Source organism: Tachypleus tridentatus, chromosome 10 (genome assembly GCF_004210375.1).
Source record: "Tachypleus tridentatus isolate NWPU-2018 chromosome 10, ASM421037v1, whole genome shotgun sequence".
Lineage (NCBI taxonomy): Eukaryota > Metazoa > Arthropoda > Merostomata > Xiphosura > Limulidae > Tachypleus > Tachypleus tridentatus.
Window position 1 is genome coordinate 25,160,391 of NC_134834.1, and position 15,235 is coordinate 25,175,625.

The 15,235-nt window shown below is 28.9% G+C and overlaps 1 protein-coding gene across 1 annotated transcript; it reads left to right on the forward strand.

Moving 5' to 3' along the window:
- Nucleotides 1–4,230: 4,230 nt before the first annotated feature.
- On the forward strand, nucleotides 4,231–14,931 carry Pfdn6 (prefoldin 6). The gene is made up of 4 exons (XM_076460343.1): nucleotides 4,231–4,460; nucleotides 7,039–7,109; nucleotides 11,530–11,654; nucleotides 14,513–14,931. The coding sequence occupies exons 1-4, from the start codon at nucleotides 4,391–4,393 to the stop codon at nucleotides 14,631–14,633; spliced, it is 387 nt and encodes a 128-aa protein (XP_076316458.1). The 5' UTR covers nucleotides 4,231–4,390; the 3' UTR covers nucleotides 14,634–14,931.
- Nucleotides 14,932–15,235: the final 304 nt, after the last annotated feature.

Here is a 15,235-nt window from a genome sequence, read left to right on the forward strand (position 1 = left end):
TATTATTTATTCTGACCTATCTGGGTTTTAAATATTGTTTGTATCTCTTTAATATTTTTGTATTCTAGAATTGCGAGTCAACTACATTTCTTTAAGTAATTGCATTTCTTCACTTTTTAATGGTTTATTCAAATTTGGTATTCTTATGAGACTTTTGGGTCAATTTCCCAACAAGTATCAAACATCCACTAATAACAGCATGTCAAATCAAGAAATAAGTTTCTTTAATTGTAAAATTATCATATTAGACAAATGTGAATGAATTGATTAATATAACTAACAAAGAGAAAAGCACATTATGTGCACTTGCACAGATGGAATCATGGTTGATTTCACTGAGTGTATTTAGTTCCACAACTTTCCTTCTCTTGGAATTGGTGTCTATGGAACTAACTGTGATTATTTTGAAGTATGTTTTCACTCAACAATTTCCAGGTAGAATTGGCTCAAAAAAATGTGCATGAGTTTGGCAGGTAAACTTGCTTTTTTGTATTCATTTGACACAATCTCTACACTTTTTTTTTAAACTTGGCTAGAAGGGGATAACTCAGATGGTGTATGATAATACAATATCTTCTTAGACAGAATAGATTTTGACTACTATAAAGAAAGAAGAAACAAAGCAACTTGAACTATGTAATCTCAATTTTAGTTTCTAAAATTCATCACTTAATCTAACTAAGCATTCCTCAAAGCTTGCTATTATGGCTGTTTACACCACATAAGGAACAAAAACATTCGGTTTTAAAGGCCTGAAAAAATGTTTTAGATACTAATAAAAGTAAAGGTCTTTATGTAAATTAAAAGACATTTTATAAAACTTGTACTTCTCTAGTACTTACCAGGAAGGGTCAAGTGGATAAGGTACCTGACTTGCAATCTGCTGGTTGCATGTTTGACTGCTCACTCACCAAACATGCTTGCCCTTTTAGTTATAGGAATATTATAAAGTGATGTAAACTCCATTGTTTGTTAGTAAAGAGTAGCCCAATAATTAGGGCTGGGTAGTGATGATTAACTGCCTTACCTCTTGTCTTTAACTACTAACTTAAAGAAGACTAGCCTAGATTTGTGTGAAATTCCAAACAAACTAAACCAATACTTGTCAAGGAAGTCTACAAGTTCAGGGAAGAAAAGCAATTTTTTTATGACCTTATATATTTGAATTCTAATTTATATAATTGAAAATAGACATAAATCTTTGACTGTAGTTCTGTTAATCTTCCTAAAATTATCAAATAATCTTAATTTTCAATTACTGTTCTCTGTGATAACTTTCACAAGCGTACATTTTAGTTTTTAATTTTTCAGTGCACTTTTTTGGGCCCCTGTGCCCACAGGTGAAATACTGTTGAATAGTATCTAATGTTTAATTGGCTTGCTAATTTACCTTATGGTATTTAATTAATTCAAGTATACGTCTTTTAAACTAAAATTATTTATAATTGCAAAATGTGATATTTTGTTACATGTTTCAACCACATTTCTTCAGGTTATATCAGGCTGACGGTTCCAAATTCTTTAACACCATATTTTAAGGACTTGTATACCATTTCTGTCACTGTTGGACAGTCACATTGAAACATAAGGTTGACTGTAGCCTAATGATACCATCTGATCCACCATTGGAGGACAGACAAACACCTATGGATATAACATTTGTAATCTCCAGAGAATAACGAAGGAACTAAAATAACTAGAGTGAAGTAAAATTAGTGACTTTCTCTACATTGTGTTACATACAACTTTCACACATACAGAATAAATTATGAAATCAAAATAATACTTGTGTCTCTTTTACTAGCAGAGCAAAGACATTAGATCTACTAAAAACAGGAAGTTCTTTAACTTTGGATTTTCAGATGTATTTCTCTTCAAATTGCAATATTGAATCAAAAATGAAAGAACAAGGAAAAAGTTCATATAAAAAATGTTCAAAGACAATATAATTTGCATTACAATGAGCAATAAGGCAAGTGATATGCATGTGCATTAGAATGAATATTGTAAGACTAGCAAGAACTACAATGAAGGATTTAATAATAAACAATCTTAAGTTAAATTTAAGTAAAACAGAGGGTAACAAATTTTAAATAACTCTGAGAACTTCAAATTCTAACTTGGACTTCACTGAAACAACTACTCAATAAGTGATTCCAAAAGTGCATGGAGCAAATATTTCAGTAATAAGAGTTTCTGCTGAGAGTTGAAACAGTGAAAGTTACACAAAATCTGAGTTACCCAAACTCGGTGTGTCAATGAGCCATCAGACCTTTAGCATACAAAAAGAAAAAGTTGGCTTTTGTTAGTCCAGCTAGCTAGTGCAAACCAAACATAACTAGTTTTTGATTTACAAATAAGAATAGTTGAGCTCACCATTTAATTATATCTTTAAGCCTTAAACCATTCCCGTATGAAAATCGGATACACAAACTTTCATTTTTGCTTAGGTCTGTTTCTATCCGAGTTGCAAAATACTGAGGTTATTTACTAGCTTGAGAACTTCACATGGGAACTGCGTAAACCAAATTCTAAAGTATTACTTTTTCTCTAAAGAAGTGGAATTGTTTAATATATACTCATACCACAATTATATTCTTTCGTTAGTGTTTGTTTCAAGTTATCTTGTGGCAATTGTGTGTGTGTTTTCTTATAGCAAAGCCACATTGAGCTATCTGTTGAGTCCACCGAAGGTCTAATGAAAATAATTTCAACTCCACCCCACAAATCGATAAAAAATAGTATATTTATTGCTTTATGTCTATACAAGCTATTATGACTTCTTGTATACCTAAGTATATAATGGCTTTCAAACGGAGATACTACCACTAACGTCATAAACAAACTTGTACAATTTTGTGAATAATCGATTCATTAATTGACTATACCCAATAATTAACACTGATACAAATACTTTACTGAAATTAATCACTGTTCCAAGCTCAAATTAAAAAAACTGACTACAATTTACTGATTAACTTATATTAATCATCAACTATTTGTCACTTGCTTAATGCAAAACACTTATTCTCGTTCTTATACCATAGCCTCTTCTCTCGATACTCTTCTAATTAATAGAACTTTACAAGTCTACTCGGTTACTTTCCCAACCTTACGTGATTTTAACATCGCGAGCTCTCGAGGTATCATCTATATTCAAAATGTTGAAAATACGGAACACAACAATATGATATTAAAATATTAAAAACAAAACGGACAATCTCTTCTGTGACTATCATGGCTATCAAAAACCATTTATAGCGTTTTAAGACTTTATCTTACTGATGTGCTACAGATGAAGGAAAAAGTAAAAGTCTCGATATATTTATCGACTTAATGCATTTTTAATCAGTGTGTTAATTCTATGATGGACCTATTTATATACCGCATAGACACAGAAAAAAATAAATATCCTTCAGCTTCTTTTTGGATTATTTAACTTGTGCATTTCTAAAACATATCGTATTTTATATTCAAGATTTAAATTACTGATTATAAACAGCAATACTTTGTGTTTTAATGAAGTAATGATATGTTGTAAAGTCGCCTACTTCTCCGTGCATTAATTTTGCATTTTAACTTATTTATTAGCTTACTTTACAACTTGATCTGATTGCGGCACAGCGGTTAAAGTTTCTCATTTTAGATTTTATTAGCTTATTATTTTGCGTCCCGTTACCGCGCAACAATAATAAAAATAAACTGAACTCCGAAAAATACTCGTTGAACTGCACTGCTTCGTTCTAATACCTACGGTAATCCCTCATTCAACCGAGAAGTTTATATCTCGAAACCAAGATTTATAGCCTTGTACTGACTTCTTTCACAACTATCTTCTCACCAATTCCATTTATTCAAGTAAAACACACTCCAGCGGAAGTTCCAAATAATATTTCCTTCGTTGTCTAAAAGGAACACGAGTGCGGGAAAAAATAACGACCGTTCATGAACACTACAGTTGTAAATAGCCCGAAATTTTTTTTTTTTTATTGCGCTTTCTTCTTTTAAACTATTTACAACGCTAAAATCAGGGGTTCGATTCCCCTCGGTGGGCTGAGCAGATAGCCCTTCGTGGCTTTGCTATACGAAAAACACACACACTCTTTTAAACAAAATCTCTGTCAGGTTTAAATAAAGTTCTCATCCCACTCTTCTTTCAGACAAAGACAACACCAAACTCTCGGGTGTCACTGTTGGCGAGCTACCTTCCTTCTTGACTGTTTGTTCAAATTTAGGGACTTATAAAGCGGATAACCCTTGAATATTTTGCATTAATATCTGAAAACAATGTTCTAACTATTTTCTATTAATACAAATGCATTTAATATATATTGATATTTAAGGATTAGAACATTAGATGGCACTATAATTTATCTGTTAAACTATCAAAATGGCAGCCTACGAAGGTTTACAGAAAAGACTTTCACAGGAGTTGGAAAAATATAAATTACTCCAAAAAGGCAAGTAAAATAAAATTAAAGATAACAAATATCCGATAAAATAAAGAATGATTTGAAATGAGTTATGTTTTTCTGCAAAACTTATTTTTTTATTTAAGGCCAAACTTTTGTACATTAATGTAGGCCAACCATTATCAATATCAACGTATTTTGAATCAGTATCGTTATACCAAGCAGAGCACCAAGGTGACTGTATTTCTTTTTCTAAGTTTTAATACATTGTTAGTATTAGTAATAACATAATATTTAAGAAACAATAAAGGGCCTATTAATCTATCTAGGGTGAAAATTAAATCTTAACTATTACGCTTTGCAAATTAAAGTTGTGTTTAAATCAGTTTCTTGGACGTTGACACGACACAGACTTGATGGAGACCAAAGCAGTAACACCTGAAAATTATGAACTAGCCAACGATGTTTCATTGTACATTTCAATTTATAAATAAATCCACCTTGTAAAGGTTTGAAAGTGTTAGTTAATATTTATTACAAAAAACAAAGTACATTATAATATATATATAAATGATATTTTCCAGTTGAAATAATGGTGCTTCTAGGTTGAAGCTAAATTACCTTATGTACAGGAAAAATTAAGTCGGATTAGGATTATGAATTGTACTGTTAAACAAAAACCAACAACTAAAAATAGTTTCTTAACGCGAATTATTATAATGTGTCTTGATTTTTGAGTAACAGCAATGAAAGAAATGTTATTGTTTGTTTTCTCCACAAATATAAATATGTGATATTAATTTATAATTCTGAGGTTTTTGTGTTTTGGTTTTAATGCTCAGTTTCAACATAAGTGATTTAAGTAAATGTAAGAGATTAAATAGAAAATAGTGTATAGGTATAAATTTTATTGCTAACTTGAAATTAAGTGTGATTAGAGACATTCAAGGATCTGTCTAAACCCTGTGTTTATTAATTACTTCTGTTAATGATGTGATGGACAGTAGTTTTTTTTAAATATGCTAATTATTATAAACCACTGTAAAAAAAAGTTGAAAATTCTCTGTTTATCTACAAGGAGTTTTACTAGTCACTACAGAGTTATACCAATATATAATTTGAGTAAATATACTTTATTGCCTGTTTTTCTTATGTATATAGAATACAGATAGTGAAAATAAACAATAAATTTATTAGATAACATAAAATATAAACAAAAACTTAACAAAATATGTGGTGATGAATTGATAAAATAGCCTAATCTTTATTGTAATAGTTTATTTTTAGACTTTCTGTAAATAAAGTGATAATGTAGCTGTGGCCCAGAATATTTGACTCAAGTATTGCATATTATCATTGCTACTTTGTAGTTACTTTGCAGTAATTAATAGGATTGTGCTAAAGGATTTTAAAATTCAGAAGTATGAAGTTGTTCACCTTAAAATAACCTGAGTTGTAAAATAAAAAGTTTTATATGTTACTCTAGGTCATTCTTTAAAATCCATGCTGAATGTTCAGCTATAATGAAAAGAATAAATTAAGTAGACAATTCTGTTTATAGAAATTTGAATTTTAATGGCTCAAGTAATACTGCTAACTCCACAAAGCAGGAAATTGGCAGAGGGACCTTGAAAAGTAACTAAATGTTCTATTTAGAATTTTACGAGCATCAGGAACATCACTAAGCAAAATGTCTATACAGTACAATAGATAATAAGAAATGTAACTTATAATTCTCTATAAGTTTAATATATAAAGGATGGGAAGTGTTCTTTTCACTGAGGAGACACTTCTGAAAGAATAAATTCACATTTCTATATTCACTGCTGTACTGAACACTAGATATTTCTAGACTATAAATCATATTCTTACAACCTTTTCATATAGCTGCAGCTACCTTTAAATTACTGTTTAGACTACCAGTCTTCTCAGAATAAATGAGTGTGTAGTGCTTTGTCTTTTGACATATCTATTGTAGATAATTGAAAAAAATTTAAAACTCGATAAATCATTACCACATTTTGTATTATACCTTGTGTAACTAACTGACTACAAGCAATTACATATACAGTTAAAAGGTGTTGTTCACTGTCTCACTTTACATGCTGCTAATGTGTAGACGTAATAATACCAATGTTGCATGTAACAGAATATAAGAATAATACAAATTTTAACATATTTAAGCTGCTTGTGAGAGGTTTTGTGATTATACAGTTGGTGAATTTTTCACTTTCTCTCTAAATATCACTTGTTAATAGTAAATATTACTAGTCATTTTTCATAAACTGTTTACTTGAGAAACCCAAAAGCTTCTAGATCTGCCAATAAAATTGCTAATTTGGCAGTATTTGGCCCATATGGCCTTGTCACTAATTAATGTATTGACATTTTAAAACATTGTATACAATGTGCTGAAATTTGACTTAGTTGTATGTAAAGTCTTCTTTTTGCATAGGTTTATTATTAATTTCATTCATCTGTTGTTGCTTTTTGTCCTTACTCAGTTATACATCTGAGTGCACTGTCTAATTTAATAATGTGTAATGAATGTACATGCATCATAGTTATGTATCTGATCAGTTTAATGTGTATTTATCTTTAAACAAAAATGATATGTTCATTTTAGATTTTCAGAAGACATATTCTTTGAGACAGCAGCTGGAAGGTCAACTGAATGAGAACAATATTGTTAAAGAAGTAAGATTCTTCATTTGTACATCAGTGTTGAAAAAAACACAAGTTTGCTGTAAAATATGGAAGTTCTTATTGTAAAAGGGTTTTGGAATGTATTAAAACATATAGATGGCACATATGCTGTATGATAATAAACAATAATTCTGTAAAGAACTATTAAATATCAACAAAATTATTTATTGTGGTGCATATAAGTCAACTACAATTACAATTTCCCTCATCTGTTTTAACAGAAAGTCTATTTGAGTAAATGTGTTTTAGAAAGAAGGGCTTCCACAGACCTTATGGGAAGTAAATATACTACAGGAACTAAAAAGCAGTGCAGATTTACAAAAACAAAATATATGAAAAACAAACAACAAACCTATAAGTATCAAATTTTTTTATTTGACAGAATGCATAAAAAGCATTATTTGTTTATATAATGGTGTACAATGCAGTGTAGTAAAATTTAATAATATTAAAATAATTCTGCATATCCACCGTAATATATCTTAGCAATGTTATTATAGACATAGGCATTTTTATTTTCATTTAATGTGAAATGAGAAATAAGCAGGCTATAAGGACAGAGAATTAGAAATGTATGTAGTTGACATTATGCTGATTCAAGTTAACCCTTTCACTACAGTTTGTGGGTCAAAGGCCATGTCATCATGTTTGTTGACTTGAATTCAAAATTTTATTGAAGTACTATTTATGTCAACAAGTTTGAAATTAAATTGTATATTATGACTCAGAATTTAATGTTACATATGAGTTAATTTCTTAATTTAAAAGAACACATCTAAATGTAAATTTTAGTGAGTCTTAGCATGTTAGATGCAGCATTATTTAAAATTAGATGTTTGTGATGTCAAAATACTAAGTTTGTAATTTTATACAAATTAGGAACTCCAATTATTAATAGTGACAAGCTAGAATACAAAATAAGAACCTCGTATCTTTTTATTTTGCTGAGATATGGTTTATGTACTGAATCAAACATGGTGGCCCTGTTCAACTCTTTCCATTTGTTTGAAATGGTCCCTTATATATTCTTACTACAGTATATGACTTGTGAATAACCAATCAACAGCTTAGAATGTTACATGAGTAGCTCCATCAGCCACGTTAGTCTTTGAAAAGGCTACCAAGTTCTTTTGATCCAAGGTTTCAATGCAATAGGGTGTCTTTAGTCTGCTGAAAGTTTCATATTTTTTTAAATCTAAATATATCTTAATTACTAAGCTTAATAAATTATAGTGGAATTAATAATACCAGTGTAGTTATTTATGATTCTTTTGGTCATTCAACTGAAAAAGTATATAACAAAAAAATGTTGTTTGATATTCTCCATGTGTGAAATTTTAAAAGGCTTAGCAACCTAGGTCTAGCAGCAACTGAGTACAAAGGTCACAGTGACAAAAAAATAGAGATAATTGTTTACTTTATTTCCTGGTTTATTGTTCTATATTTAAAAAATAAGTTTAATAATTTATTTCTAAATAGTAATAATCTATATGCATGCATATATACACACACATAATGTATAATAATTGAAATGTGACTGTATATTAAAAAATACTAGGCCACTAAAACACAGCGAACACTAAAGGTCAGTTTTATGTTACTGGATATGTAGCATGAGTGCACGTGCACCAACTCAGTACAAGTTATCTAATGTGAGCTAGGCATGACTGGAAGGTCAAGATAATAAAAAAATAATAAATATATAGCATTATGAGATTTAAGCTACTTAGACTAAACATTTATATTTTTTGTTATAACGTGTAGCAATTCTAGCATGAAAAAAGCATAATTCATATTTATTTCTTTTTTTCTTTATAATGGTTGTGAAGTTGATCAAGTGAAAGATCTCACATAGTTAAGAGTATAGAAAATAACATAAAATATAAAGTATTACTGAAAACAAATGTTTGAAATGTATTTAGGAGGTTTTAAAGATTATGTAACTGATATTCAAGATTTTTTGGGATGAAAAATGTTTTTTTACCACAATGTGAAATTACTTTGCAAATTAGTAATGAACAAGACACTATTTTTACAAACAAATCTTTAGTAGAAATATTTCATTTAAAAATACGATTTTTTTTCAACAAAATATTTACGATCTCTACTAAAAGTCTACCAAATTTTCTGAAGATACACTTGCTGTATTAAAAGTTGTATTGCAAATACTTAACTTATGCAAGTATGTAGGTGAATTCATGCACATTATACTGAGCCTGTTGTGAAAGGGTTAATAAATTGTTGGCTAACTTTTCATTTGATTATTGTTGTGTAAAAATTAATAAATACTCTACCCATGATAATCTCATTCTCCTTTAACTTTAACAAGTGAAAATGGCATTTAAGTTTACAAACTGTATAAATAATATCCTGACACATTGTTATAGTGCTATAAGATTTGTATATCTTAAGTAATTATTTTTTGCTGTTATATTTATCGTTTGTTCAAAAAGTTGTTCGGAAAAATTTAAGTGAACTCAGAAGACCAACATGCAAATCAAGTGATGTACTTCATGATATTTCAACAATAAAATATGTATTTAATTAACTAAAAATCATGCAAGTTTGTGTACTACAATTCTAGTGCTTTTTAAAATATTTTAAATGCATGATTTTTAGCTAATTAAATACATATTTTATTGTTGAAAAGAAAATTAATTTTCAAAAGACATTCAAGAATATGTGAAACATGACCAACAGTAATGATGTCCACATTTGGAGTAATTACTTGAAACATTTTTCAAACAAGAACAAACAAAAACCCAGAAAGGATGGACAGTTACTGAGCTGTATAAATTGTAATCCGAATGTGTTGCTTTTCCATATGTTAAAATTGTTTCACAACTGTTTGCTCCTTTATTTTGCTAGCAAGCCACTTTGCAACTAGCCATAATACCTTTGACTTATGAGTGTAATACAGTTCGTTTGTTTTTTGTAATTTTTTCACAATAATATTTTTTAGGCAGTTCTAGCAATGACAGTTACTAACATTTGGTATTCAGTACTGTGTAAAAGCATTAAACCAAAGTAAAAAATTAGATTTCAGGCTACTTTCAAAGAATAGTGGAAGGTAAACATTTGATTAATATTCATAGTTAATATACCAGAAACTTGCTGGAAGTAGTTGAGTTTAGCAAACAGTTAGTATTTTGTGTGTCTCATTTTGCTTTAATAACTGCAGACAATCTTTCAAGTATTGTTTTGACATTTAATCAAAGGATCCTTTGGGATTTTACTCCAGATGTCTCTAATACACTCCTATAAAGTTTATTTTGAAGTAACTTTTGATCTATCAGATCCTAGATCTGGGTTAATATTGGAGTTCTTTTGGGGCTTCTGTATCATTTGAATGAGTCTTAGCATTTTCGTTTTTAGCCAAGTAACTTCTGAATATGTTGGATGAGTGTTTAGGGTCATTATCTTCTTGGCAGAAGAATCCTTTACCACTGGGTATACCATGACAGATCATTATCTGATGGTACATGCAAAGGTACATTATTCCATTTATTTTTCAAGTATCTCCTGCTGCCTCAGCAAATCCTTCACAAACCATCACACTTCCTCCTCCATGTTTCATGGTATATGCACTGAGATAAGTACCTTTCAACCTTTTTCTGTTGGACTTACAATGTATGCTTTTAACCAATTCCATTGTTGTTGAGTCTTAATATTGTACATGTGGACACTTTTCTGTCATTTGTTACATGATCATTTATCTCATGCTCGAGATTGGTAGCAGTTTTCCTTCTGTCCTGAAGGCTGCATAAACAAAGATACTTAACATCAGTATCATTGAGTCTAGGTGTTGTGCCTCTTTTTTTTTTTTTTCAAATTTTTCTGTCTAAGTCTCATTTCAGATCCCAAATTTGATCATTATGTTGATTTAAGCAGAACTGTTGTGACAAGCCCTTGGTACAAGTATATGGGAATTCTAAAGAATGATAAGTATTCTCACCTTGGTTCATTCAGTTGTCAACAGGGATAAGTGAAGCATTACCATAATGTTAAAATTTACATTGTGTAATGGCACGGAGGAATTAGTCCCATAAAATGAAAAGAATGACAAAATATTCTCTTGTCCTAACACTTTTGCACAGTACTGTATTAATTAGAGAAAACCTTAAACAGGTTTTACTTTAGATATCTTTGATAATTTTAAAAATTTAATTATGGGATTTAGTTTTTGATTTTTTTCAACTATATAAAAATTTATATAATAATAATACAGCTTTATGAAATTAGTCAGTTTGTCTACAGTTTCTAATACATTTTTTGTTTCTGTTTTGCCATCTGACTTTGTGACAATGTTTTTGTTTTGTTTGTTTAGTTCAATCCCAGTGGTAACAAGTTTTACACTCTAACAGTTATTCAATAACTTTGACTAATTTTATGTTAATATGCATTACTATAGGAGATGGACCTTCTTGAACCAAATGCAGACGTCTACAAGTTAATGGGACCTGTGTTGGTTAAACAAGACCTTGAAGAGGCACAACAGAATGTTGCTAAGAGAATAGAATATATAACAAATGAACTGTAAGAATATAGAATATATAACAAATGAACTGTAAGAATATAGAATGTATAACAAATGAACTGTAAGAGAATAGAATATATAACAAATAAACTGTAAGAGAATAGAATATATAACAAATGAACTGTAAGAATATAGAATATATAACAAATGAACTGTAAGAATATAGAATATATAACAAATGAACTGTAAGAATATAGAATATATAACAAATGAACTGTAAGAGAATAGAATATATAACAAATGAACTGTAAGAGAATAGAATATATAACATGAACTGTAAGAGAATAGAATATATAACATGAACTGTAAGAGAATAGAATATGTAACAAATGAACTGTAAGAATATAGAATATATAACAAATGAACTGTAAGAATATAGAATATATAACAAATGAACTGTAAGAGAATAGAATATATAACAAATGAACTGTAAGAATATAGAATATATAACAAATGAACTGTAAGAGAATAGAATATATAACAAATGAACTGTAAGAGAATAGAATATATAACAAATGAACTGTAAGAGAATAGAATATGTAACAAATGAACTGTAAGAGAATAGAATATGTAACAAATGAACTGTAAGAGAATAGAATATATAACAAATGAACTGTAAGAATATAGAATATATAACAAATGAACTGTAAGAATATAGAATATATAACAAATGAACTGTAAGAGAATAGAATATATAACAAATGAACTGTAAGAGAATAGAATATATAACAAAAGAACTGTAAGAGAATAGAATATATAACAAATGAACTGTAAGCGACTGAGCTTATTACTAATTTAGCACAATTTCTGGGAGTTATTCTAATATACTTGATTTCTTTTTTTCCTCTTTTACTTTTCTAATTATCTATTGTTTAGATTTGTAAACCAACATTTTCATTATTTCTATTTGTTACTACTAAAATCAATAATCTTTCAAATTATATGTGTGTGTATGTATTTATAAATGTATATTAAGAATCATAGTTTATGGAACACAGATTCACAGTTTCATAATGACTTATAAATTTATATTAAAATATAACAAAAACAATCTATCTCACTGAAACTGAACTTCATTATTAAAGTCAAAATATATGGACAGATTTTTATTTTTACATGATAAATATTAAAAGTCGTTTTGCAAGAAATATCTTTACAGTATTTGGATTGCATTAAGTTCCTGGTAATTGTTAGGTTGAACTTACCACACTGGTACTTGATGTCCACAAGCATTACAAGTTTATGTATCTAATATGTGGAACAACATGTGGTTATTTATTATAGAAGAAATAATAGAAATAAAGTTAATGTTCAATAAAATATTTCGAATAAAAACTGAATCTAATAATAGTTGACTGGGATATCACATGAGTTATTGAGAGTGAAAATTAAAATAACTAAATATTAGCATTCACAGAGAAAAGAAACTCTCACTTAATGGAAGAGTATTATACCATCAGAACACAGTAAAACAAAGATGGGACTTTTACAGCAAATCATGACTTTCCCAGAAACCTAGCTTTCTTCTCAAAGTTTGGAATCTTCTCCAAGAATACCAAAACTGAATTTACAGTACACTTTCTCTCTCTGCAGTAGATAGATGACCATTTAGAAAATTGAAACTAGGATGTTAAAGTATTTCTGCTCCATGTCAGAGTTGTAAGGTATTCTTCTACACATCAGTTATATATTGTAATTGTCTCTTGAAACAGTGGATAAATTCTCAAGCAGATAGTCTGCAGAATGAAACACTTCATGCAGAATTTAGCATGACCTTAACTAGATTTAGGATGTTCCAGATTAAAACTTTAAAAAAATTCAAAAATATATTTCCTGTGGAAGAGTATGAAAAATATAGTATTCATACAACAATTCTTTTTACTCTAATCTTTGGTTTGTGTTCAAGTTAAATTTAAAAGTAAATTTAATACCAGTTTAAAAGCAACAGTGAGATCTAGGATAATCATATGAAAACCACAACTACTGGTCAGACTAGACACTGATACCATGGAATGTCATAGGACACAAAACATAGTAATGCATAGACAAAATTCATAAACATAACATAGATTCTCTATTGCATATTTCTATCTATATGAATGTTACACAACAAAATAACCTTTTAAAATCTAAAACCATTAAATGAAAATATTCTATAGATGATAATGCACTTTAGCCCTCTGTTGACAAAGCATGGTGACTAGAATTTAAAATTGTAGTAAATATATTAAAATAGTGAACAGAATACAAAATAGAATTTTTTAAAATACACAAAAGTTATTAAATTGCATCTATAATAGTATGTAAAATATTTATTTTTATCAACTTTCTCTTTGTAACCTGTACTTTTATATAGTGCAAGTGTATAAATACATACGTAATATGCATTCTAGCTTAAGCACTTGCATCTTTTGTGTATTTGAAAGGTGAAACTGATGTAATGAGTACATAATATTTGATGATGAAATTCTTTGTATTATTATTTGTGGAATGTCAGAGAAGAGTTACTTGTTATAAAACATTAGTATTAGGACTGTTATATTTTTAACACTGAATTCTATATTTAGTCCCTTAGAGATTTTCAAGAGTTTATAATAATAGTATTCTAACTGCACTATTTGCTCTATCCATTGCTGACAGCACATTTTACACAAGCCAGAACTCATCAGGCACACTAGGACACAAGAAACATAGTAATGGTTGGAACATAGTTTCACTGCATTCTTTTTACTTGAAAAACAACTGAAATTCAAATACTACAAATTCACATTCTACGTAACTTCTCACAACTGACAATAAGATGGAAAAATGTGTTGTTTTAGTATAGTAATAATTTGGTGTTTTTTTACGTCAACAGGAAAAGGCATGACTCTACCCTTGCTGAACTTGAAAAGAAACAAGATGGACAACGAGAAGTAATAAACAAAATTCAGCAACAGTTTCAACAGGCTCAAGTAAAGGCAGCAATGAAGGCATAATGTGTGTAATATAAACACTGCTGTAACTTTGTTAACTAAGAGATACATTATTTTAATTTCCATTAAAAAGCCTAAAATGTAGCAGATAAAAACTAACATTTTAATTAATAGTTTTTCTTGAGTATTTTTTTGAAGCTGTACACATTTAAGGTATTTCACATTAACTACTTTGAAGTTGCATTATTATTTAATTGAAAACATTTTATAATATTTTGCATTAAGAAGGCAAAGTCTGTAACAAGTCTGGTATCGTGTTTTTTGAATGTGTAACAAAATGTTAAATAAATGTTTTGTTCTATTTGGTTTTCTGTGTTTGTTTTGTACTATAAAATTGAAAAAAAATCATATTTTTACAGTATAAGTATATTATACATTGGTCTTAGCTGTTCAAGTTTGTATAGTTTCTGAATGTTAATGAATTTTTTTCAGTGCTGTTTTTGTATATCAGTACCTTTTTTAAAAATAATGTATATATGAATTAAATAATTCTAAGAAATATTAAACCTAACAAATAGAATTTTATGCTGAAAGGTTAAGTAAGTGAGATAAATTTCTGATGTGAGGGAATAGCTTGCCCTTCAGACAGTTTCCTGTGTTTAAAA